Here is a 27,557-nt window from a genome sequence, read left to right as displayed (position 1 = left end):
CAGCAGTTACTTGCCTACAGCAGTGACTAGTGTCTCTCATTTCAATAGCAGAGGCTCTGGCTATTTTTGATGTTGGAGTGACCATCAATGTCAGCTATGTTTAAGCCATCTTATTAACAAGTTTCTATAGATACTTAGGACATTTTATCATTTATTGGATTCATAAAAACTAGTGACATAAATTAGAATCCATAATTCTAGTTCTGTCCATTCCAGTTAAAACCTTTCATAAAGTAGACTTGTTTTGTGTTCTTCCTATAGTCTTCAAACTCTCTGTCTTGATGGCAACTTTCTGACTACTTTGCCTGAAGAATTGGGAAATCTGCAACAGCTTTCCTCCCTTGGAATTTCCTTCAACAACTTCAGTCACATTCCCGAGGTGTATGAGAGACTCACCATGTTAGACAAAGTGGTTATGGCAGGAAATCAACTGGAAGTCCTAAACTTAGGGGTGCTGAGCAGGATGAGCCAAATCAAGCACGTAGACTTGAGGTAAGGTCACTTGTTACCATATCTCCTTTAGATGGACTTCTCATGGACCTTTAGGTTTCCTCTTTATAAAGACTTTTTTAAAACATTAGGCTTTTAAAGCTATGGTTTCAAAGATGTAACAAAGCTTCACCTTTCAATCAATAGAGATTATTAATGAGGTATAGGTGTTCCACATGATAAGATGTTGACAAATTGCCTTTGACAAAGGTTGTTTAACTTACTTCCCAGCAACATTTTATGAGAATTCCTATTTCCTCCCATCCTTGTCAATTCTCCTTATTGTCAGTGCAGTAGATAGGAATAGTATTTCTTTGTGTTAATCAGTTTTTATGATTGAGGTTGAGCATCTTCTTAATGCTTATTGATTGGCAGTTTGTGTTTTTCTATAAACTTGACCATTTTTCTGTTGAATCATTGGGTTTCTTCTTGATATCCATTTATTATAATTAAAATGTTAAAAGGTTTTACTAATAATAATTTTTTAAGAATTCTATTTTTTAGTTATATTTTCTGAAGGGAAGCTGTAAAAGACACACATGAGATGTTCTGTCATTTACACTAAGCCTTTGCTATCCTTCTAAAGATAGAGTAATAGAAAAATGTATTGGACTACAAGAAAATGAGAACAGGCCTGCGTGCCTTAAGTAATATACTTGTATATAAGGGAACCAAGAAGCCATTTTCTATAATTTGCTCTTGAACTATTCTATGTAGATACCGATTATTTTCCTCTCCATTAATTAATGTAATGTGAATCTTAGCACTAGAGAGAACAGGCAGAGCAAGGGGAAGGAGGCAGTGTGGGTTGCTTCCTCTGGCTTTTTCCGTGGCCTCCTTGCCTGCTTTGCTGCTCACTAACCCAGAGGTTATGTCCGTCTTCTGGTCCTTGGTCCGATCCCTTCGTCCCTACCTCACTTTATTAGATATCTGGGTGGAAGTTAACTAACTTTGTGGGATCATGGTTCTTTTTTTCTTTCTCCTTATTTAACTTGTTATGTATTTGCCAGTCTGGATTATCTGACTTAAAATAAAGAACTTAAGGTACAGCTATCTGCAAGATACTTTGAGCTTCAGATATTTACTAAATATTTAGCCCTTTGCCAGTTCCTAATCTAAAACCTCGTGCTGCCTCAGTTCTAGAATCTTGAGGACTTCTCTTTTGACTGCCTTTAATCATGTTACAGAGGCTTAACTTAGTACCTTGCAAAATGAGGCAAGTAGTGAAATTCTTAAGTTGTTTAGAAAGAAAGGCATCATACCTCTCCTATTTTTCTTTTGATAAGCACATTTGGTAGATTTTGTTTCTAATGATTTCCTTATTTTTGAATATTAAGGATGAACCATTTGAAAACCGTGGTAATTGAAAATCTGGAGGGAAATAAATACATCACCCACATGGACTTGCGGGACAACCAACTCACTGACTTAGATCTTAGCTCCTTCTGTAGCTTGGAGCAGCTGCATTGTGAGCGGAACCAGCTGAGGGAGCTGACACTCAGTGGCTTCTCCCTGCGGACTCTCTACGCCAATTCCAACAGTGAGTTCTCTGCCCGGCTTCCTTTTTCTTCTCTTACAGCTCTCAGCTTTCCAAGAACAATGGCATCTGTAGTGGTCCTCACCTCTCTGTAAAATAGAATTTGAGGGTTATTGAGACCTCGCCTTGTCTTTTCAGTTTGCTTTCAAAACTGAAGTGGTTGAAATATGCATACAAAAGACATTACAAGATGCTTTGAGCTTCACTAAGTGCCAAATATTTACTAAATATTTAACCCTTTGCCAACTTCTAATCTAAAACCTTGTGCTGCCTCAGTTCTAGAAAGAGAAACCCCTCGTTTTGATAGTGATTTGCTCCAGGAATATTTTCCAATGTAAAAGGCCTGTTATTTGTTGAAGTCATTTTTTAATGGAGAGTTCATCTTTACCAAAGAGGTTATAATTACTTCTTCTGTGTTTCAAGAAGGAAAGGAAAAAATGTTCAGTTTCACTAAGTGTCAGAGGGATTAAAATTTAAATAATACCATTTTATACTCATCAAATAAAAAAAAATAATGCTAAGTGCTATTGAAGATAGGGAGAGGCAGCGCTTTATACACTGCTAGTCTGAATGTGGTTGATAAAACCCCCTTGGAGAGCAGTGTGCGGTGTTGGAGAAGGTAAAGACACACAGGGCCCTGCTTGGAATATCTCCCAGAGACACTCATGTGTAGAAGGAGATGTGTACAAGAATGCTTAGCATAGCATTGTGTTTGTTATAGTGAAAAAAATTAAAAATATGACTACTAATAGGGAAACTAAGCCATGACATATTTGTATGATAGAATATTGCACAGCAATGGAAATGAAGGTACTAAAGCTTTGTGTGTCAATATGGATAAATATCAGAAGCACTTTTGAGTAAAAAAAGGAAGTGCATAAATATGTACTAGGATAGTTATCAAATTTTAAAACATACAAAATGTTGTTTTCTTAGCTATAAGTATGCCATAACACTATGAAAGAATCCACGGGAATGATAAAAATCATATTCAGGATGATGTTTACCTGGTATGTGCAGTGTTTCAATTCTTAATTTAAAAAGTGGAGCATATTAGGCAGAATGTCAAAATTTGTTAAAAGCTACATGATAGGTGGAAGAGAGTGTTCATTATTTTGTTGTCTTTTCTGTATCTCTAAAATGCGTTATTAGGATAAAAGATTGTTAAGGAATTCTTTTGATGCCTTTAACCATGTTACAGAAGCTTCAAATTATAGCTGCGATTAGGTCAGAATAGTGTCACTGCTGATGAGTGTTGTGCTGTTTATAGATATCGTGAGAAGGTAGTAGGTCTTTTGCCATGGAAATATTATCAGGACCATTTTCTATTCTTAATGTATCTAAAGATCTGAATAACTGGCTCCTTTGGAAAAGACCTTATTGACATAGATGCAGTCCTTCTTAGTAACCAAGGTTCTGTCACAGTACTGTACAAAATGGGGCTTTATCGAACTTAGCTGTTCTGTTTACAGAATCCTTAAATTCAGCAAGCTGGAAGAATTCACATCAACACTTGCCGTTTTGACGACTCAAGAGTAAAGGAGTCAGCTTCGCAAAAGAAGTTATCCAATGATCAGCTACTATAGGAAAAGGCAGTCAACTTCACAGGTCATTGGAGATATGCAAACTGACCCCTGCACACATACCAGAGTGACACCACTGCACACATACCAGAGGGACTAGAATGAGAGACTGAAAATACCAGTGTCAGTTGTTGGGAGTGTAAACTGGTACAACCATCCCGGAAAACTGTTGAGTATATGCACCCCCTGTAGTCAACAGTTCTCTCCTAAGCTTATCTACACTAATAAAAGACAAACATGCAAATTGACTGTACCTTCACTATGCCTTAAGCCACACCCACCAGCCAATCAGAGCGACTATATGCAAATTAACCCAACCAAGATGGCGGCTGGCAGCCACGGAGCTGGAGCAAGCAGGAGGCTTGGTTGCCCCAGTGATGGAGGAAGCCAAGCTTCCTGCCTGCTGTGGCCGGCTCTGAGCTCCACTCAAGCCAACAAAGTTTCAATTATAGAAGATAAATAAACCCCAGATACCTGCTTTCAGCCGGCCGTGGCCATGGAGCTGGAGTGAGCAGGAGGCTTGGGTTGCCCCTGGCAATGGAGGAAGCCAATCTTCCCACCCGCCCTGGCCGGCTCTGAGCTTCACTCAAGGCTACAAAGTTTCAATTATAGAAGGTAAATAAATCCCAGAATAAAGAAAAAAAGGAGAGGCTGGGAGCTTCCGTCGCTGGGGGGCTTGGCCAGCCTGAAAACAGCCCTCAGCCCCTCACCCAGACTGGCCAGGCACCCCAGTGGGGACCCCCACCCTGAAGGGGGTGTGACCAGCTGCAAACAGCCATCAGTCCCTCACCCAGCCTGGCCAGTCACCCCAGGGGGGACCCCCATCCTGAAGGGGGTGTGACCACCCTGCAAACACCCATCAGCCCCTCACCCAGGCTGGCCAGGCACTCCAGCGGGGACCCCCACCCTGATCCGGGACACCCTTCAGGGCAAACCAGCCAGCCCCCACCCGTGCACCAGGCCTCTATCCTATATAATAAAAGGGTAATATGCAAATTGACCCTAGCAGCAGGACGACTGGGAATGACTGATCACTATGACACACACTGACCACCAGGGGGCAGATGCTCAATGCAGGAGCTGTCCCCTGGTGGTCAGTGCGCTCCCACAGGGGGAGCTCTGCTCAGCCACAAGCCAGGCTGATGGCTGCCAGTACATTGGTGGTGGTGGGAGCCTCTCCCGCCTCCTCAGCAGCGCTAAGGATGTCCGACTGCAGCTTAGGTCTGCTCCCTGCTAGTAATGGACATCCCCCTAGGGTTGCCGGGCTGCCAGAGGGATGTCTGACTGCTAGCTTGGGCCTGATCCCCCAGGGAGCGGGCCTAAGCCAGCAGGTGGTCATCCCCCGAGGGGTCCCAGACTGCGAGAGGGCACAGGCCGGGCTGAGGGGACCCCCCCCCGCCCCCCCCCCGCCTCCGAGTGCACAAATTTTTGTGCACCGGGCCTCTAGTACTCAACATAAATGCTTATATTAGTCCACAAAAGACATGGAAAAAATATTCATAGAAGCACTATTCGTAGTCACCCCAACTCGAAAAGACTTCAGTGCCATACCTCTAAAATGAATAAACAAATTGTGATACAGTCATATAACAGTTTCGTACTGCCAGGAGAATGAATGAACTACACGCACATGCAGTAATGTGAATAGATCCCACAAGTGCAATAAGGAGTGAATGAAGCCAGATCAGAAACTTTACAGACTGTATGTGTAATTTATGTAAATAAGCAAAAGTAGCCTGTGGTATAGGGAGCGAGGGCGGCGAGGGGCGGAGATTGGAAGGCGGATGAGAGGAGGCTCCTGGGAGCTGGTAATGGTCCGCTTCCTAAGTGGGCACTGGCTACACTGGTGTGTTCTGTGTGTAAAAATGTAGCGATCTCTGCGCGTAAGATTGTTGCCCTTTTCTGTATCTATGTTGTACTGTAGTTAAAAGTTAAAATATTGCCAGTGAAAATCCAATGATCAATTTTTAAAAAAATTAAGTAGTTACTGTTAACAACTGCCTGGTCTGGCGTGAGTCCAGTGCAGTACACACGATCCTTCATTAGTTGTATTTGGTGTTCAAATTGGGACCACGCCATTCATGTGCGTTACCCAGTGGCTTTTGTCTTTAGTTCATGTCAGTAGGTGGCCTGTTTTCTTTCTGACGCTGTCACTTTTTCCTTATTTACTCTCAGTTACTTTCTTCTTTAGACAATGTTACTGACACCCTTTTGTTTTTCAATTAGGGCTGACAGCAGTGAATGTCTATCCAGTACCCAGTCTTCTCACATCTCTAGAACTTTCCAGGTGAGTGTGCTTCATAAAGGTGGTGCTTGTTTGATTCCTAATATTTAAAAGACATATGTGGATAATTTGGTAGTTTTGAGGCACAAGAAATCTAAATACTTCTGAAGTCCCTCCCTCCCTTCCACATGGATCAGCACTCACTTAGGCCTATATCATCTCTTGTCTGGAATTCTGTAACAGCTTTCTGATTAGTCTTCCTTTTACTAATATAATCATCTCAACCAGACCTCAAGGTAGCCACAGAGTGAACTTTTTAAATTACAAAACTGACATTGTACTTACTTACTAATTCTTCAGTGATCCTCCTATACCTGCAGTGTAAAGTCACAGTCTTCTGGACATGATTTCGTTTTCTCCAGCCTGTTTCTTACCACTCTCTGCTCCGTTTCCCCAAACTGCTTGTTATAATTCCCACATATGCCATGCCATTTCTTGCCTTGCCTTTGTGTTCTCACTCATGTTGTCCCCTCTTTCTTAGAATGTCCTCCTCTCTTCAGGTCATTGTCCCACATTCTTCAAATTCTAACCCAGATGTCCTATATCTTAGGGAGCTTGCCTTGATCCATTCCTGACAAAGTGCTTCTTTCACTCAGCCATCGTAGCCGTGTCTGCATTTCTCTTACAGCCCTCACTTCATTCTGCCTCGTCATCTCAATCGACTGATCAGTAGGTACATTGAGGCCAAGAGAGACTAAATAATATCTGAAAATAAAAAATATTTTTACTAGGTGTCTGCTCAGTGCTCTACTAAATATTTGCATTCACATTTTAAATGTTTTGAAGCCCCCCACTAGTTATCTTGTGCCCCTACTTCCTCACTTTTATTCATTTTGTTCATTTTCCCCGAATTTGCTATTCTTCTTCCCTAGTTATTACCTGTAGTCATCTTCAAAGGTTTGTTTAAAATGCCACTTCTTCCATTAAGTCTTTCCACATCTCTCCTTCAGTCATCCCATCATATGTATGCTTTCCTGCTGTTGAGAGCCTTTGTATCTTCTTTGAGCATGCAGTATAATTGATCCAGGAGTATACATGTTTGGGTGCTTATCTCTGTCCACCTCTCTATCAGCGACATTCATTGAGCACCTAGTGCATTCCGGTAGTGGACCAAGAACACTTAGGTATAGTGCTCCTGCCCTCAAGGGGCTCATGGGCCAGTTAACAGGTATATTACAGACTAATGAAATGAGTTCCACTCATCATCGTAAATGATGGCTTGTGTTGATTTATTTTTGATAGAAACCAGCTGGAATGTGTCCCTGACTGGGCCTGTGAAGCAAAGAAGATAGAAGTATTAGATGTGAGCTATAATCTTCTGACAGAGGTTCCTATGAGGTATGTGTGTGTTAATATATATTATGTATGTATATAATGATATCTGTGTGTGTATGCATGTATTTAATTATTCTCCTAGATTGGGTTACTTTGTATAGGTACTTTCATTTATTTGTTCAATAAATATTCAGTACCTGCTGAGTGCAGGGCAGTGTGAAGTGCTGTGAGGGATATAGTAACAGCTAATGCATAGGCTGGCCTATAAGCAACTTAGTAATAAGCAGGTAGTTGAGGGGACTTGTGCACAGATAACTGATAAAACGTAACAGGTTGCAGGCGTAGGTTGGTGATATGATACTTATAATAGGTACTTTTATTGGATGAGTTATTGTGATTTGGGCAAAGTTCTGAGAACTTTACTTTTATATAGTCCTTTGACAGCGTTATTATATAGGTGCTGTTATCCTCATCTTACAGATGAGGAAACTAAGGCTTGGAGTGGCTCGGTAACTTGCCCAAGGTCACACTTAACTAGGAAGTAGTGAGTGCTAACATTGCAATGTTGTCATTTCTTTTTTTTTAAATCCTTACCCGAGGAGTGAGGATATTTTTTCCATTGATTTTTAGAGAGAGTGGAGGGTCAGGGAGAGAGAAATACCAATGTGAAAGAGACCCTTGATTGATTGCCTCCCACACGTGCCCCGATCTGCAACCCAGGTATGTGCCCCCGGTCACACCAGGAACCAAGCCCCAGACCCTCCGGTGTGCAGGCTGACGCTCCAAGCACTGAGCCACGCCGCCAAGCGCTGAATGTTGTCATTCTTGCCTTCACTTTTCATCACTGCACTGTATAAATAAAATGTTGTAGAAATTCAGAACTTTGAATAATTATAAGATACAAGATGGTGGGACTTCTGCATGTGGGGAGAGGGGGAAGAGAGAGGTGCTTGGGAGAGGGGGTAAGTGGTATATTTACAAGCATTGAATATACCATTTACATAAGGTATAAAATGTTATCATCTAGTGGAGTGTTTTAAATTAAACAAGAGGCTTTTGTAGCATAGTAGGTATGGACACAACCTTGGGAATCAGACCTTAGTTCAAATCCTGACTATGCCCTTGACTACATTCAATGTGAGATCTTCGGCAAATCAGTCACTATTTCTTCTGAACCTCATAGTTAAGTGGCCTAGCACAGTGATGGCGAACCTTTTGAGCTCAGCGTGTCAGCATTTTGAAAAACCCTAACTTAACTCTGGTGCCGTGTCACATATAGAAATTTTTTGATATTTGCAACCATAGTAAAACAAAGATTTATATTTTTGATATTTATTTTATATATTTAAATGCCATTTAACAAAGAAAAATCAACCAAAAAAATGAGTTCGTGTGTCACCTCTGACACGCAGGTCATAGGTTCGCCCTCACTGGCCTAGCACATTTTAAGCACAGAATAGTGGCTTTGTTATAATGAATTTTGTTATTTATTATAGTTACCTATATTAATAGATTCAATTCTAGAATAAATCGATTTATTCTAGAAATTTTTTGTTTAGATCTGTTCTGTGCTGGTTGCTTTCATTAACTCACCTTTTCCCAGAATGACCGTAAGGACTTCCTGGTGGAGGTGGGTAAACATATGGCCATGGCTGCTTTCTTGGCTCAGGCACTTGTCAGGGATTATACCAGGGGTCCTCAAACTTTTTAAACAGGGGGCCAGTTCACTGTCCCTCAGACCGTTGGAGGGCCGGACTATAGTTTAAAAAAAACAACTATGAATAAATTCCTATGCACACTGCACATATCTTATTTTGAAGTAAAAAAACAAAATGGGAACAAATACAATATTTGTATTTGCATGTGGCCCGCGGGCCGTAGTTTGAGGACCCCTGGATTATACTGTCTAGAAGAGTATGTTTCTATTCATTTTACTCATTTAATTAAACAGCCAAGGGCAGACTCAGAAAGAAAGACTTAAGTAAGTTTTTTGTTTTTTTGTCCTGTCCCTCCTTCCCGCCCACTTCCAGAATTCTTAGCAGCTTGAGTCTTAGGAAACTGATGGTGGGACACAATCACGTGCAGACCCTCCCAGTGCTCGTGGAGCACATCCCTCTGGAGGTGTTGGACATCCAGCATAACCTGCTCACCAGGCTGCCGGACACCCTCTTCTCCAAGGCCTTAAAGTAAGTACTGCACTGCTTGTCATTGGGGTGACCTTTGGAACTAGATTTATAGTTTACCTCATAGTCCAGCGATGGGTGGAGTCATTTGTACTTTCTATGAAATAAAATATGACACTGTTTTATGAGGTGGTAATCTTCGACTCTAGAGTTGAAATAACCATCAAATACGTAAGAAGTTTTGGTGTTGTAAACAGTTTCAAACAGGTGGGGAAGGTTCAGGCTTTCATCTCAGAAAACAAATACAATTATGACCTTTAAAGAGAAATTGCAGTGCTCTCATGCCTCTTTCTTGGCAATTTTTAGCTTTTTCATTAGGAAAAAAGGACATACCATTAAAGTTAATTTTGCTTCTAGCTTTACCAAGCTATCATTGAGTTTTATTCTTTATTTGCATCACTCTTTTACTACCTACTTTGAAAACTGTGCATTTAAAGGTAACATTGTTTCAGAAGGTGTTACTTGCTTTCTCATTGTAAATTAGCAATAAATAATGTTTTTTTACTTTAACATCCATAATCAGGTATATCTAATGTGTATGTCACCCACCATTCAATGAAGATTTGTTTTTAATTATAGCCCTCTGCAATATGGAGAAGACAATATTATCTTCAGTTTAGAAATGGAGAAAATAGAGATAAGCACTAGTAATTTAACATAGGCTATAGCAGTGATTTTCAACTGGTGTGCTGCAAGAATTTTTAAAACATGTGATACCTGACTATTTAGTCAGGGGCACTGATCTCTTTTCTCTTAGATTGTCACATAAAATAATGACAACAGCCAACACAAGCCCTCTGATGTGAGTGAATCAATATTATACCTTTTTTTTGTCAGATCAGCAAGAAATATAATAACGTTTTTGGTGTGCACAGAATTTCAGTAGTTTATATGTGCCATGAGATGCAAAGGTTGAAAATTGCCAGCTACAGGAAACATACAAAAAGCATTTAGCCTACAATCGTCTGGCTTGTTCTTTGTGTGGCAGCTTATACATCTCAGTACACTTGGTTGGACTTTCCAAAAAATAAAATCTTTGGAAATTCTAAAACATGTTTGTATATAAAAAGAAAAAAACAGTGTTTGTATATATAATACATATTGTAAGTATAATTGGTATTGCCCTTTCTGGAGCTCAGTTTGGCAATGTATATGAAAAATTTTAAAGATATATCTATCTTTTGACCCCAACCAATTTTGCTTCTGGGAATGTAGTATAAATAAATAATTGGATAAGTATACAAAGGTGCTCAATATAATGTCTGTAATAGCAAACAGTTGGAAACAGCGCTGTGCCCATTATTAGGGGATTACAAGGGGCTTGGCTAAATAAATATGATGACGTTGAAATCTGACAAAAAATTTTTCTGAAGGGTGTCTTCACAGTTTGGATATTTGTGAACATGATACTCAACAGCACTCTTTCGGGGGGACATAAAGACAGTAAAAAATGAAGCTAAGGTAGACTTCAGGCCACTACAGAAGCCCGGGACTACTACCAAGCCTGAATGATTTCCTGTCTGTTTGGCTTGCATGAGTTGAGTAAAAGGAACTTTGATTGTTAGAATCAATTAGAGAAAAATACCTGGAGGAAGTTTCATTTGTCATGAGTTTTGGAGCATGTAATGGCAGTGTTCCCTACTGAGATGGCATGATGTTTTCTACCTAAGGCAATAAATAACCGTGCAGGAAATGATGTTTGTGTTCTCTGTCAGCCTCAGGTACTTGAATGCATCCGCAAATAGTCTGGAGTCCTTGCCTTCTGCTTCTGCAGGGGAGGAGAGCCTGAGTGCCCTGCAGCTGCTCTATCTGACCAACAACCTCCTGACAGATCAGTGTGTGCCTGTCCTGGTCGGGCACCCACACCTGCGAATCTTACATCTTGCAAACAACCAGCTACAAACTTTTCCTGCAAGGTAAACAAATGCACACCTTGGTCATTTCAGACAAATAACATGCATTCTGCATTTGTTAGACCACATTGCTGCTATCTCACTAGGTACTCTTGCTTTATGTGGAGTGACTTACGATTCCACTAGTTGAATGGGAAAGTGTTTGTACCTAGTTGTTACGTATCAATAACCAGAGAAGTTGTGGTTAAAATGTGTTTAATTCTTAGTTGTAGTTAGCTGATAATGAATGGTCTGAGAATTTTCAGCCTAGAAAAGTACAGGCTTATGAAATAAATTAAAGAAATTCCGGAGACAATTGGTTTTTTTTTTTCAGCACTGCTTCATAAAAGTACTGTTGAGTCCATTAATTTATTCATTATATACAGTGGATCCTTGAATAAGCTGGGTGCTAGGGGGAGCCAACCCCCATACAATCGATAATCCACATGTAACTTTTCTTTTCTTTTTTTAAAAATATATTTTATTGATTTTTTACAGAGAGGAAGGGAGAGAGATAGAGAGTCAGAAACATCGATGAGAGAGAAACATCGATCAGCTGCCTCCTGCACATCTCCCACTGGGGATGTGCCCGCAACCCAGGTACATGCCCTTGACTGGAATCGAACCCGGGACCCTTCAGTCCGCAGGCCGACGCTCTATCCACTGAGCCAAACCGGTTTCGGCCACATGTAACTTTTCACTCTACAGTTGGCCCTTTGCTTATGTGGATTCAACTAACTGTGAATGCAAAACAATATGTTTGATCTGCAGCTGGGAGACCGTGGTTGGGAATGTGAAAATGCTGTATCCCATCCACAGTTGGTTGAATCCGTGGGTGGAAACCTGTGGGCATGAAGGGCCAACTGTATTTATTGAAAAAAATCAGTGTATAAGTGGACGAGCACCGTTCAAGCCCATTTTGTTTAGTCAGCTGTCTATATTGAATGCCTACTGTATGCTGTGTAAGCACTGGGGAAGCAGTGCTGATTAAGTTACAGCCTCTGTCCTCAAGTTACTTACAGTCAAATTGGGGGAATAGATAAGTATATAGGCAATTGCAATGCAGCATAATAAATGCAGCATGTTAAAGGTATATGTAGGTAGCTCATTGCACTGCACAGAGCCTGGGGGTGTTGGCCTTCCAGGAGGAAGAGATGAATAATAGCTAGGCTTCACCTATACGAAGACATAAGCGAGACATTTAATGTGGTCAAAGTTTTAAACAGTGTCAGTAGAAAAATAAATATCTTCCAAAGTACATTTGATAAAATATGATACCTGAAAAGTACATCTATACCATGAAGGTAATATTAAAACTCATGTTTTGAAAGAAACAATAGGGAAATGATGTTTGGTATTATTTGAATGAAAACAAAACTATGTATTTTGACTCTAATTTTATTTTATAAATGTGGTTAGAAATGTAATAAACTCAGAAAAACTGATAGGGATTATAATTTTTTTAAATATTTATGAAAGAAGATATTTAGAGCTCATAAAAGACAAGCAGGATAAACATGATTGCTTCCTAAAAGAATTTAAACAGTGGCTTTTAGTCCTGGCCGGTTTGGCTCAGTGGATAGAGTGTCAGCTTGCGGACTGAAGGGTCCTGGGTTCAATTCCAGTCAAGGTCACATGCCCGGGTTGTGGGTTCAGTCCTCAGTGGGGAGCGTGCAGGAGGCAGCCAATCAGTGATTCTCTCTCATCATTGATATTTCTCTCTCTTTCTCCCTCTCCCTTCCTCTCTGAAATCAATACAAATATATTTAAATGGTGGCTTTTAAAGTGAATGCAGAATCTTAATTTCAGAATTTTATCCCTTGATATCTGATGAGATTAATTCAGTTGGCCCCACACATAGTCATGTAAAGTGGAAATGACAGACCACTGACAAGTTATATTAGTTTTTGAAGCTGTTGGAAGATACCAGATGAATACTCTGAAACTCATGAATCCCATCTAATTTGGTGACACTCATATTGTGGGAGGGGTCAAAAGCAGGCTAATATTAAATGTAAAACATTAAAAATATGAAAATAAGAAGTTAGAAGTAAAGATTAGAACAGCAACAGATCATATAAAATTAGAGTACTCTGGTACAGATAGTAAGACTAAATGGAATTTAGGAGCAGTACATTAAAGAACGTATGTTCTATATGAATAATAAATCCACTGTCAGGTCATCTCTTAAACAATGTTATAATTGCACAGGCATAATCCAAATTTTCTGTTTCTTTTGCACTATTTTCAAAGTCTGGCACAGCTCTGGGCTCCGTAAGAGACTGATTGAGAGAGGGGCGCTCACTGTGTTTCTGTCTACAAGTCAGAAAGTAGTAGTAGATCCAAGCAGGGAGTAGTGTGAGAGAATAGCATGAGATTTGGACATGGAACACTTTTAAAACATATTAAGTAAAGTAAAAGAAAACCAAAAAAACCCCAGCAAGTTATAAAATATAACGTAGCATCGTTTTTTAATTTAAAATATAGTTTCATGCATGACAAAGGACAAGAATACCCTCCACCAAAATGTCATCAGAATTCTCTGGTAGTATGATTTTTTTTTCCCACCTCTGTTTTCCTTGTCCCTTTTTCCAATTCTTTTCAGTGAATATAGATTACTATTGTAATTAAAAAGCAGTTTTAATTTACTGAGCTTAATTATTAAAAGTATTTATGGCTTTCCTAGCAATAGAAATTATGGTATGTTATATTAGAGCAACTTGTAATAATCTAGATAAAGGTGTTAGGCCATCTTAAGGTATTTTGCTTATTGTGGAGAAAGCTTTGCTCAATCCAATGGAACAGTGAATCGCATTGCATTAGCATTCTTAGCATAGCACTGTATGTGTAATAACCACTCAAAACAATGTTTAGTGAAGATGGATTGTGTTATGTATAGGTAACGGTAGATATTTAAAATTGAAAAGACTCTTAGTGATGATTTAGTACAGCTTCTTTTTTAGCTGAGGATATTGATATAAACTTACATTAACTTACGCGAAGCAACTAATCTACCAACCCTAGGCCGATGCTGATTCAGCCTCTCCCTGTAAGTCACATAATAGGAAGCCGTTCATGCCACAAGATCCAACAGCTGTCAGAGAAGCCAGGGACGCTTCAGCCCCTGCAAACACACTGAGAGGCAGACCAGACTGAAGTGTAGCAGGCGCAGTTACCTTGGGGAGCCCTTCCCTTCCTGGTGTCTCTGATCATTTCATATGGCCAGGCACCGGGCAGTGGGCCAGTCGCCTCTGTGCTTCGGCTACTCTAACACTTGCTTGGCAGCTCCTTTTGGGTGCAGTGTGGTATTTTGGTATTTCTTTTTCAGCAAACTAAATAAATTGGAACAATTGGAGGAACTGAACCTAAGTGGCAACAAGCTTAAAACCATTCCCACTACCATAGCGAACTGCAAAAGGCTGCACACCCTTGTCGCACACTCCAACAACATCAGCATTTTCCCAGAAATACTGCAGTTGCCTCAGATCCAGGTACTGTCATGTGCTGGAATGCTGTCCCTCGGGGGGAAGTGGCAGGAGAGTGAATGAGGTTGACCTCGTAAGGAAGAAGGACGTGGCAATTAGGGATCACAGTGTATTCAGTGGGTTCTTGGGAAGAAATTAAGTTCCCATGGAGGATATAATAGTAGACTGACTGTTAGAGAGTTAAGAATTAACTACCTGTGATGTATTTTCTTTTGATTTTTTCCACTTCTCAGTTTGTAGACCTAAGTTGCAATGACTTGACAGAAATCCTGATCCCAGAGGCCTTGCCTGCTACCTTACAGGACCTTGACCTGACTGGAAATACAAACCTGGTTCTGGAACATAAGACGCTGGACACATTTAGGTAAGAAAACTTGTGAAAACGAACCCCCATGTGCTCTTAGTCCCACCAGCCATGTGGGGGCTTCTCAAGGTCTTTATTTGAAGGAGTAGAATGGATGAAGCATAAATCCCCTTGGGCCCGAACTTTGATTCAGTTATGGGTGGATGTTCTGTCCATCCACATAAATGTTCTCACCCATTTATATTAGGACTTGGCATCCAGGCTCAGCCACATACTGACTATCTTTTCATGGCAGGCCTAGATGGTTTAGGTGGCACAGATCACATTACATCACAACATGTAAGAGACAGTGCAAGCTCATTCATTGTACCAAGAGTTAATTGTATTAAAATACTTAAAATAAGTAGACAGTTGGCTGAAATGTTTAAGTCTTTGTTGTGCCTAGTTTTCATAGAGACAGCATCAATTGTAACAATATTTGGCCCCTATTTCTTCCTCCTACTTTTTCCTTTCTCCACCTTGGCCAGTGGGTCAGCATACTACTTTCAGTCTCTCTGGAGATGAATCTTAGTCTGTCAACAGACTATTTTATAAAAATAACATATTATTGTTAGGATAGTTTTTGTAAAATACAGAAGCATTTACGGCTTAATCTTTCCTTCCTCCACTTCCCACAGCCATATCACAACCTTGAAAATTGATCAGAAACCTTTGCCAACCACGGATCCTACAGTTACATCAACTTTCTGGAGCCATGGACTGGCTGAGATGGCAGGGCAGAGGAACAAGTGAGTATCTTGGCCATGGAGACTGAGAAAGAAGAAAGGTAGCCGCTGACATCTGGGAACTGATCTGATGGTAAATGCCAGGCCATATTCTCTTGTTGGGTGTAAACAAATCACAGAATGTCAACATCAGATAAGATCCCTTTGCACAAAAACAAGACGAATGTGCAGGCCCCAAAATACCAAATTCTCTCATCCCTACCATAAAATGGGCAACTACTATTTTCTGTACCAATTACAGCTTTATCCTTATGCTAATCTTTTCCTATAGATAAGATTGATGGAGATACCCAACCATAGAATGGCCCCGCTTTCTGGCAGCCCCCAATCTAGTATGATCACCCTTTCATTAGACCTTCTCCAAAGTGACCCAATCAAAGCCCAAATCCAATGCTAGGTCTTACCTACACTCCCCAGAGTTCCATGATGTGCATTCTGCCTTGCTCGGGGCATAATACACTCAACTCATTGAACCACAGGTCTGCTCCTGGGGGCCTCTGGCTGAAGGGCGTTAACAATACTGGTCTTTGATAACTACTAAGAGAAAACATTTCATCTGTCCAGCTTTGGCAGCATTGCAAAGTTAAAACATGTACAGCTTCTGAATGTGGCTGAATTCCCCTGTTACGTCAGCAACTCTTTCAAATGCTGCCTAATAATGAACACTTTTCATTTGTAGGTTAGGATTTACTCCTGTTCTTCTCCACCCTCAGTTAACACTTAGTTTTTTAAAGAAGGCTCCTCAGAGAATAATCCTTTTACCAATAACTTTCTTTGATGTTTGTCTTTCTTGTCTTTGTGTGATAGGCTGTGTGTATCTTCGCTAGCTGTGGATACCTTTGTGGAGGGCGTGGGAGCGGTATATGGCATGTTTGATGGGGACCGGAATGAGGAGCTTCCCCGCCTCCTGCAGTGCACGATGGCGGACGTGCTTCTGGAGGAGGTCCAGCAGTCATCCAGTGACACCGTTTCCATGGCTCACACCTTCTTGGTATCTCACAGGTAAGCAGGTGGGTTGAATAATCCCTAACTCGGTTCTACTTTTGGAAAATCTAAGCCAGAAGGTCAGAGTCTAAATTACAGGCACAGGATCAAGATGAGATCTTGCTCCTTCTGCCCTAGCCGTTCTCTCTATATCAGCGTGGAATGTGGGGGATTTTGGTGCTTTAAAGAGCCTGTGGAACCATCTGTGTTTTCTCTGTTGAACCCAAGATCTGGAAAGATCTGGAAAGCCCAGAACTGATGTGGGAAAGGTTATGTGTGTATGCATTTGGGGGAAGGAGCGTGGTAAGCTTTCATAAGATTCTCCAAAGAGTCAATGACCTACAGAATGTTAAGCACTGATCAATTCATGTTTTTAGAATACTTACTGGGATTTACCAACTAATCTTCTAAGCCACTTAACGGTAAAAACCCTATATAGCTAAACTATTGAAAATCTCTTAGTAGCTAATGGAACATTTTACCCATCAGGTGGGCCGCAAAAAGGATACTGACAACTGACAGGTTGTTATCTTGTACTAGAGGCTCGATGCACAAAATTCGTGCACGGGGGTGGGAGGATTACCTCAGCTGGGCCTGTGCCCTCTCACAACCCAGGACACTTCGCTCCTAACTGCCCACCTGCTCACTCCTAACTGCCCGCCTGCTCCCTCCTTACCTCTTGGCTTGCCGCTCCTTACTGCTTGGCTCGCCGCTCCTTAGTGCTGCCACGGAGGCAGGAGAGGCTCCCACCACTGCCGCTGTGCTCGCCAGCCGTGAGCTCGGCTTCTGGCTGAGCAGCACTCCCACTGTGGGAGTGCACTGACCACCAAGGTGTAGCTCCTGGGTTAAGCATCTGACTCCTGGTGGTCAGTGCACATCATAGCTACAGGTCGTTCTGGTCATTTTGCCATAACGGTTGCTGGGCTTTTATATATATAGATATAGAGATAATCAGTGTTGAAATGGAGCAGCCTGGAGTCCAAGCTAGTTTTCTCTCTCATTATAATACAAAGCAAATAGGCTGGGAAAGGAGTTTAACTTGGCAAAATAAAGGGTTTGGGAGAGAGAACTCTGCTTATGAAGTACCTCCTGAGAGCAGGGTACTGTACCAAGCATTTCTCATACCATATCTTTAATTTTCAAAACAAGCCAAAGAAGTGAGTATTTTATTAAAAAATTTCTCAGAGAAATAACTTGCTGAGGATCTATAGCAAGTAAATGAAAAAGCCAAATTTAGAACCAGGTCTTTTTTATAGCACCTGCTCTATGCTTAGCATTGTGTACCACATGCTGGGGGATGGATGCCATGTGCATGGGAGAAATACAGGGGAAATTATGATCCTTCCTTCAAGGAACTTAAAACCTAAATGTGGGGTTCTCAATGTGTTGTTCCAGGACAACAGCCTCGGGAGCTTCAACATCACTGGAAACTTGTTAGAAATGCAAACTGTTGGGCTGCCCCTTATCTACTGAATCAGACATTCTGGGAGTGGGCCCTGTAATCTGTGTTTTTACAAACCCTCTAAGTGATTTTGATGCTCTAAAGTTGAAACCACTGAGTTACGCCATTGTGGTCAATGATTAGACACAAGTAGAAGGAGCAGAGAACAATCACCTTACTCTCTCCTTTGAGCTCACTGTGTGTAAAATTCCTTTTCTCAGTGAGTTAAGAGTGGAAGGCAGAACTCTGCTCACCATCATCACCTCCTAGTATAGCCGGGGACTGCCTTCATGTGGATAAGGGTGGGGCTGGTCTAGCCACCTGGCAGGAAAACAAGGAAATGGTGGCCATGAAGGACTGCCATTTTCTTCTTACTCTAGCTACCAGGTCTTCATTTTCTTTCTAAACAGGAAATTAGGGATGGCTGGTCAGAAGCTGGGCTCCTCTGCTCTTCTTTGTTACATCCGCCCTGACACTGCCGATTCAACAAGTAGTTTTAGCTTGACGGTGGCCAACGTGGGCACGTGCCAAGCAGTCCTGTGTCGAGGTGGGAAACCAGTGCCCCTCTCTAAAGTCTTCAGCCTGGAACAGGATGCGGACGAGGCCCAAAGAGTGAAAGACCAAAAAGCCATCATAACAGAGGTGAGTCTCGCTCTCCATCAGTCACCTCTACTCCCCAAATCCAGTGAATGCTGTTTGCATAATGGCAGTGGAGGCCCACTTTCCTTCTATCAAGCCTTGTAAACTGTATCCAACTCAGATAATAGTACTAGAAGAAAAGCTAATGAGCAGCTAATGACTAGCAAAAAGAAAAGTCAAATTAATTAGAAGGAAAAATCTGAATTTGATGCTTTAGATCAGTGATTTTCAATCTTTTTCATCTCATGGCATACATAAACTGATTACTAAAATTCTGCAGCACACCAAAAAGTTTTCTTTTTGCTGATCTGACAAAGAAAGGTATAATTTTGATTCATTCACACCAGACACCTATTGTTGTGTTGTCATTTTTTAATTTGACAATCTAAGGAAAAAGAGGTCAGTGCCCCTGACTAAATAGTAAAGCATTGCATGATTTAAAAATTGTGTCAGCACACCTGTTGAAAATCACTGCTGTAGATGTATAGCTAGCATGTAAAATGAAGGTAAATGTCCCCTTTGGTTAATTTCCAAACAGAAGAGAAACACTCCTATAGTTTGACATCCTAGTCTGAAATGCAAAGTTTCAAAATATTTTTTTCTGTTCATAATACAATTGTATTTGGCTTATATGCTTTGGTTATATTTTCTTTTTTAAATAATGAAGCATCAGTATCTCCACAATTTTGCAGTTTTTCTTCTGTTTTAGAAATTAGCATAACATTTTTGCTTCCAAAGAGACCTTAGCAGTTCATGTGAGCATTGTTTACTGCAAAGCAGAATTCTGTTCAGATCTTTTGCCCATTTTTAATTGAATTGTTTGTTTCTTTATGGCTGAACTTTAAGAACTCTGTGTGAATTTTGGATACAAGTCCTTATCAGATGTGTGTTTTGCAAATACTTTCTCCCAGTCTGTGGCTTGTCTTCTCATTCTTTTAATCAGTGTCTTTTGCAGAGAAGTTTTTAATTTTAATGAAGTCCCACTTATTTTTCTTTCATGGTTCATGTTTTGGTGTTGTATCTAAAATCTCATTGCCAAACCCAAGGTCACCTAGATTTCTTTCTGTCTTATCTTTTGGAAGTTTTGGAAGTTCAGTAAGTCTGATCAGTTTTGAATTAATTTTTGGAACGGTGTAAGCTCCATGTCTAGCTTATTTTTCTTTCTTTTTTGCATGTGAATGTCCAGTTGTTCCAGCAGCATTGGTTGAATAGACTGCCCTTTCTCCATGGAGTTGCCTTTGCTCCTTTGTCAAAGATCAGTGGGCTGTATGTAGGTGTGGGTCCATTTCTGGGCTGTCTGTTCTGTCAGAATTCTGTCAGGACTATCCATGTTAGATTTTATCCAAGGAAGCACAAAACTAAAAAAAGTATATCACAGTGTGGTTGATACCATGAAGATTCTGGAACTCTGAGGCATTATGGTCTTAGGAAGGTCTTTCAGTCAAAACAAAAATGAAAGATAAAAGAATGTTTTGTTTGATTCGTCTATTCTTACAGAATTTAGTAATGTTGTTTCGATTTTGGGGGGGAAAGGGTGCTAGACAAGTAGGAAATATTTTTATAAACATTATTTTAACCACAGATATTTATTGTTTGCTTATTTGCTAAGCACTGTGCTTTCATTATTTTGTTTAATCTTCATAATAACACCCATGAAAGAATGGCTTTTATTTCCATTGTACAGTTGAGGAAAATAAAATTTAGTGTTTGTGATAAGTTCTGGTAAATAGAGAGCCAGGATTTTCACCCAGATAATGACTGCAACTATGAAGTAAATATATTGATGGCTTTAGAGGTTTTGCTTGGTTTTATCTTGAAAAGAAATAAGTATCAAGTATCTGGCAGATGAACATTCCCATCTGTAACTAAGGTTTTTCCTTTTCCTTTAAGTTTGGAATTATACCAGTTGTGACTTGATCTGTTAGTCATTTTTGGTTAAAATCCTTACAGAGTAGGTAAATTTACTACAGATTTCAGACTTTCCTTTTCTAGGCTAAATAATTTTGGAGATTACTTAATGCTTTAGCCACAAAGATTGCCTTAGTCATTTAATATCTTCCTGAATCTTTTCATTCCTACTGTGCCTTTGAATGAGAAATCATTTTTAGTGACGCATCTGAGTTCTGGCCTCTGTGAGAATACTAGTGACGGAGAATTAATGATAGCTCTGATCCTTGTTTTTCTAACAGGTGTCTTTCTATTTAAGGACATGCTGAGGCCTTTACTTCATGTTAAAGCAAATACCTTTTGAGATTGAGGTGCCTTTTAGCCACTTCATTTTAATTGGTTTTATCTTTAGTCCTCTGAACTATTCAGTATAACCATCTGATATTTTGTTCTTTTAGAATTGTATACATTTATTTTTGTAAGGCCATTTAAAATTACACAGATCTTAGGAAAAACCATAATAGATATCAGTTCTGTGTGTGTTTGTTTCTTTTGTAGAGCCCTAAGCATTGTGAGATAGAAAGATATGAATTGTATGTCATTGCTTCTTGTTTTTCAAAATTTGCATTCTGCTGCCTCTAGGATAACAAAGTGAATGGGGTAACCTGCTGCACCCGGATGCTGGGCTGTACATATCTCTACCCTTGGATCCTCCCCAAGCCCTACATCTCTTCCACTACACTTACCATTCAGGACGAGTTGCTGATTCTGGGAAACAAAGCATTGTGGGAACACTTGTCATATACAGAAGCTGTCAGTGCAGTGCGTCACGTACAAGACCCATTAGCAGCTGCCAAGAAGCTGTGCACATTAGCCCAGAGCTACGGTTGTCAGGACAATGTGGGGGCAATAGTGGTTTATTTGAACATTGGGGAGGAAGGCTGCACTTGTGAGATGAATGGGCTCAGCCTCCCAGGTCCTGTGGGATTTGCTCCGACCACCACCATCAAGGACCCTCTCAAGCCAACCACTCCTTCCTCCAGCAGTGGGATCGCCTCTGAGTTTAGCAGTGAGATGTCCACGTCAGAGGTGAGCAGTGAGGTGGGATCCACTGCTTCTGATGAACATAACACTGCTGGCCTGGATGCCAGCTTGCTCCCACGGCCAGAGAGGCGCTGCAGCCTCCATCCCACCCCCACCTCTGCGGTGTTTCAGCGCCAGCCTTCGTGTGCGACTTTCTCGAGTAACCAGTCTGACAATGGCCTGGACAGTGACGACGACCAGCCCGTTGAAGGGGTCATAACCAATGGCAGCAAAGTAGAAGTGGAAGTGGATATCCACTGCTGTCGGGGGAGGGAGAACTCGCCCACGCTCCCAAAGAATTCTCCCGCCCCACGTCCTGAGGAGCATGGGAGAGGATTGTTTTTTGGGATCCGAAGACAGAACAGTGTGAACAGTGGCATACTTCTGCCAGTGAGCAAGGACAAGATGGAGCTACAGAAGTCTCCCTCCACCTCCTGTCTCTATGGGAAGAAACTCTCCAATGGCTCGATTGTACCCCTGGAAGACAGCCTGAACCTCATTGAAGTGGCCACAGAAGCACCCAAGAAGAAAACGGGCTATTTTGCTGCCCCCACTCAGCTGGAGCCAGAGGATCAGTTTGTTGTACCTCGTGACCTGGAAGAAGAAGTGAAGGAGCAAATGAAGCAACACCAGGAAAGCAGGCCCGAGCCTGAGCTGATTGAAGAGGATCGGACCGAGCTCCCTGAGGAGTTTGACACAGCACTGTAATCCTCCCCCGCAGCTGTGTTAGGGAAGGCTGTGTGGGGTCGGGGTGGGGGGCCCTTCCAGAGGCATTTTGCCTCTGCATTTCTAAACCATAGATGAGGGGGGTAGAACTTGGAGCCAAAAATGGTGAGAGCTATCAGGGTCTTCTCTGGATAAGCTAGTAAACACCATCAGTGTTAAGTTTCACATTTAACCTGCACTGGGATTCCCAGAGCTACTGGGAAGAAAGCAGATGTTGCTCTGTATCAGTCCTGCCACCTGCCATTAACCCTTTCTCTCCTAGGATAATTTTGAGAATTTGCCTGCCTGGGCAGGAAAGGGACTATTTCTGTGGAGGAAAATAACTGAAGATGATTCCCTTTACTGATTGCTGCTGATGGATCTCTATGACAGAGGAATCACCTTATATCTCAACCTAACTGATGGGATGTGATGTGACTAGTCACATGACTTTTCATTCTTCTCTACGAGAATACAGCCTATCAAAATGATGTTTATTGGAAATGTAGAACCAATCAAACAGATAATTTATGTATGTAATGTAACGAGAGCACTTTTCATTGACTGTGAACTTTTTATTTTCGAATCTGCACTCGAGCCAATCTTCTTAGAGGCAGCCCAGCACCTTCGTCTCCGTAGGTAGAATGAGCATCAGGTGTTGGAGCCTTGCATGAGGGTACTAGGCAGGGTCCTGGGAAATTGATTTAATTGTTGGATGTCAGACTGTGAAAGCTCCTGAGAAGCTTGTGGGGATGAAGATGGGAAAGAAGTGAAGACTAAGACTACTTTCCCCAAATCACAAAAAAGAGAAAAGCTATTGACGAATGTGACACCTGCTAGGAGTTTCCCAGCAAATCACAAGAGGGACATTTGGGGATTGGCCTCATAACACCTGAGGGAGTGGCAGTCAGCCTCCGGTGTGTAGGGCCAAGGCTGATGCTGCTCACATCCAAGTAACGGTGAGTTATAGCAGATGACCTGGAACAGACGGGCTGAATGAGAACAGAGGATGGATGGAGCTCAGGTGTTAGGTTCCTTCTCTTACTCTAGCTTAGGGATGGTTTTCTAAAATGTTGCAAGTGAGTGGAGAGTTCACCTCTTTAGTGTTTAACAGAGTACTGAAAACTGCTTATCCACGTCTCATGGTTTGAGAATACTGGGTTTAATTACTAATATAAGAAAGAATTTAAAAATCCTAAGCTCACAGAAAACCTGGTTTACTATATTTTTTGCACATTCCACGTAACCCTAGCAAAATGCAGTTCCTTCCATATTTCTGTTCTGTTGCCTTTTCCATTAGAAGATTTACTTAGGAAAATGAATTTCTATTTATTCCTACAAAATTTTGACACTGCTTGATTTTACCCAATGGGGACTAAGCTTTGAATGATTTCTAGAATACTTTCACAATTAAAAAGAAAGCAGAGTGGAACCATTTTTAATTTGTTTCATGAGCAATAATGTTAAAGATAGGGTTGAAATATACGTAAGAAGGGTCCTGTCCACAAATGTTTGGTCATCATGTATCTTCACCCTTTCAGAGGCCCCATACCCACATGCGTGTTTTGGTGGGGTACATACACTCTTGGGGGATTCCATACCACTTCAGTGACTAAGTTCAACCCCTCAAGAATCTGAATTTGGGTCCCCAAATTTTCAGGAATACTTGACTTCCCTGTGTCAAACTACTGGTCAGCTACTGCAGAATTTTAGAACTCAGGTCTTGATGTGAAGTGGGGAACATAGTAGTTCATACAAAGTTTAGGTGCTGTTAGAAAGATGGGAACAATAGTGTGTTGCTGCCTTATTTTTATATAGGAAAATGAAAAAAAAAATGTGAAGGGAAAATGAAAATGAAGGAAACACTTAAGATGATAATGATGGGTGATGTAAAACATCTTTCTACCCAGACAGCAGAAGCCCTGAGTTATAGAATAGTGATGTTGTCTAGAAGAGAAAGTTGTTTTGGGAATATACCACTTTAATAGTATAGTCTCTTAAAAATTGTCCTTTATCTGTGAACCTTCTTCTTGTCTTCTCTTTGTTACCCACCCTTAATGGAACCATCACGAAACCCACTTCTGAAATGGCTTTTCCAGAAGTTAAATGTATTTACTTTCAGTCAGAAGAACTCTGAAGTTCCAGATGTTCTGTGTGGTAGATTTATTTTCAGGAAATATTAAGTTGTGTTGGATATGTTTAATATAGGCTATACCAAAACTATTTATTATTTTTTGTAACTTCCTTTAGTTCATTTTTCTCTATAATTGCTCTGTATTAACACAGAGGGTAAAAAGGCCATAGCCCATTACCAAAAATATACAGAATCTGACCTGTGAGGTCGTTTGCAGTCATTGTGTGAACCGATTAGACTGTCAGGTGGTGAAAGACAGTAGTCTGTCTCCAGGTGAATGTAACCTACTTCCTAGGACTTTACCCAGAGGATGTGTTCCCCAGGTGGGCAGAGAACCATTGATCTCTAGTCCAGAGATCCTGGCCTCTGCATGATTCTCAGGTCTCCGTGTGTACCTCCCATTTAATAGAAAAGCTTAAGAGAATTTCTGAAAATAACACCACTCCTGCTGATGGGAGCAGTTCAGCAGTCCTATGGAAGAAAGAAAAATACACGCGTCTTGGCAGCCATGGTATTCTTCCTTTTATCCACATGAATCGGGAATATATGTGAACATTTGAATGCTGGTATATCAGAGCTACCGTGCTACCATAGAGTCATTGAATTACCACTCCTAATGCAAGTGAAGGTTTTATTATACTACTGTGAGTGTGAGTGTGCGTGCAATACATTTGTGAGTTCCTCTTCCTGGTGTGTAGAAGAGCCAACACGAGCAGCGTGGTAATCATTGGGTGCTATTCTAATTGTTTGTAGCGAGTGCTATTTTTCAGGAGATGGAGCCAGTTAGTTGGGTTTGGCTGATCTACTGAATATCATGTGATGCTCTTCTTCCCATGTAGACCTTCAGCAAAAGCAGGTACTTGGAAGCCACAGGCTCACCTTCTCTCTCTACTCAATAATTATTAATGAAGAGACCTCCACAAGGGAGCACTTGGCTGTTATCAATAAACGTACCAATTATTAAACCGTCTCCAAGCCATTCAGTGATGTCTGCAGCATCACGATAGAACTGTCTTGTGTCACTTTTTACTTCCCTCTGGGTGGGTCCTTTTAGACTCCCTAATCATGGAGGCAAGTTAATCTTTCTCTCCAGGTAGTGACCTTTGCCCCATAGCTGGGTAAGCACTTCCTAGATTGAGAAAAGCAGCTACAGTAAATCCTGCTCTGTTTTCCCTCATTTGGTGATCATTCAAATCACACATAAGCTCCCTGTACTCTAATTCCATGCACTTCTCCCAGACGCTATGGGTTTTCTCTCACTGTTGCCAATGGACGTCACCCAGACAGTGAGTTCCTATCTTACGGTTTTGTGCAATCATCGTCGTATTGTAGTCCTAAGACTCATTATAGTGTATTTTTGATATTTTTGAAATGTGTTAAATTTTTTAATTCAATAATATGAGCCAGAGCATGTTGCAGCAAATCTATTATTTGTAAAAAATAACAATAACAACAATAATAAATAAAATAAAATGGAATATCTTTTTTCATGGCTTTGTTTTAAAATGAAATACCTGTTATTTTATAAATACTTTATTTTAGCATGCAACTGTAATTTTCTCTAACTTGTATGTAGAATTAGTTTCTTACCCAAAACACCATTAGAATTTTTCTGCTTTTTCTTGCTTTAGGGGAAGATAACAAATGAAACTACATTCCATGGCACTCTATGAAGCTATGAGTTAAGGGCAGAATAAATATTTTTGATCATCTTTTAAGCTGAAATAGCAATAAAGATTTTTTTATGCTAAGAAACATTATATTCTGACTTGGCTTATATGTTTTTTTTAAAAAAAATCCCGAAGACAGGAAACATGGTCCTTATTTACATGCAGGTGATCAGCTGACTCGAGGAAACTCAATTGTAAACAATCCACAGCTCTTAAATCAGAGCTGATGGTGATAGAGGAGCTAAGTGGGTAAACAGGCCGTCATATTTGGTATAGTGTAATAATGGCTTTGGTATTAGAACTTCAGACATAACTGGTAGGTTTTGGCCCATAAAATACTTACAATCTAGGTAAGCCTCTAAATTGTTCCTCTCTTCTACCCCCATTGACGTCTCCCAAATCTCTAGACTTCGAGCAAGATTAGCTACCTCTCGCTCCAGATGAAGTCCGAGTTGAAGTCCTTCTTCAGTTTCCTTCTCATTAGCAGAGCAAACATTTTGAAAAGTCGGTTCACCAACTATTCATTGAGCACCTTCAGTGCACTGGGTTCAACCACCACCACCACCATCTACTTCAATACCTCAGTTCCATCAGGCACACACCTCGCTATTTCACGTGGCAGAAGCGAAATTTTCTGAGTGTGTTCTCTGCTTCCTGTGATACAATTTCCACCCAGTACACCCAAGGCCACGCGAGTACATTAGTCACAACACGTTCCAGTGTGTGTCATTGGTCCCGAGTTTTGCCTCTGCTATTTAGAAGGTTTGAATTTAGACAAGTTAACCTCTCCAAGGCCTCTCTCTCTCTGTCTCTGTCTCTGTCTCTCTCGTTGTGACCTTAAATGAGATGATGCAGAATGCTACCTTAGCTCAATAGTGCATCTGGCACAATGAGCAGTCAGCAAAACGTTAGCTACTGAGTAAACCACTTAACCTTGAACTTTGGTCTCCTCTTTTAAAAGGAGACTGATAAATCTTGGCCTGCCTCCTCCAAGTGGTAGGAAATGAGCTGTGGTTGGGAACTGCAGACGTGGGTGTTGTGATCACAGTGAACGATGGGGCTCCAATCCCTCGAGAGGAGTTGAATCTTGGGAGCAGTGTTAGAGCTGAGCCTAGACACAGTGTTGGTGTCAGACAGGCCCAAGTCCTCATTTTATCAAGCACAATTCAGACACGGGACATGGTTTAGGGGACCTGG

At 41.0% G+C, this 27,557-nt stretch overlaps 1 protein-coding gene across 4 annotated transcripts in view; it reads left to right on the top strand.

The window, feature by feature from the left end:
- The window catches only part of PHLPP2 (PH domain and leucine rich repeat protein phosphatase 2), a 90,786-nt gene that overhangs the window by 49,278 nt on the left and 13,951 nt on the right, over window positions 1-27,557 (top strand). Inside the window, exons 8-20 of one of the 4 annotated variants that reach the window (XR_011468890.1) lie at window positions 262-492; window positions 1,827-2,029; window positions 5,836-5,896; window positions 7,136-7,231; window positions 9,199-9,354; window positions 11,067-11,267; window positions 14,572-14,734; window positions 14,962-15,092; window positions 15,710-15,820; window positions 16,625-16,819; window positions 18,653-18,884; window positions 21,411-23,515; window positions 26,322-26,440. Coding sequence is in view for 2 of the 4 variants with exons in the window: in XM_070398490.1 (XP_070254591.1) it covers window positions 262-492; window positions 1,827-2,029; window positions 5,836-5,896; window positions 7,136-7,231; window positions 9,199-9,354; window positions 11,067-11,267; window positions 14,572-14,734; window positions 14,962-15,092; window positions 15,710-15,820; window positions 16,625-16,819; window positions 18,653-18,884; window positions 21,411-22,559 (2,929 nt within the window). In the remaining 2 variants the exon portion in view is untranslated. Of the gene's footprint in view, window positions 1-261; window positions 493-1,826; window positions 2,030-5,835; window positions 5,897-7,135; window positions 7,232-9,198; window positions 9,355-11,066; window positions 11,268-14,571; window positions 14,735-14,961; window positions 15,093-15,709; window positions 15,821-16,624; window positions 16,820-18,652; window positions 18,885-21,410; window positions 24,780-26,321; window positions 26,441-27,557 lie in introns of those variants that run through there. The other 3 variants (XR_011468889.1, XM_070398490.1, XM_070398491.1) reach the window with 3 other exon arrangements.

This window comes from Myotis yumanensis, unplaced genomic scaffold (genome assembly GCF_028538775.1).
Source record: "Myotis yumanensis isolate MYYU_CA2020_CCGP unplaced genomic scaffold, mMyoYum1.0.hap1 SCAF_18, whole genome shotgun sequence".
NCBI lineage: Eukaryota > Metazoa > Chordata > Mammalia > Chiroptera > Vespertilionidae > Myotis > Myotis yumanensis.
Note: the sequence above shows the minus strand (reverse complement) of the source record. Positions and strands in the feature narration are given on the sequence as shown.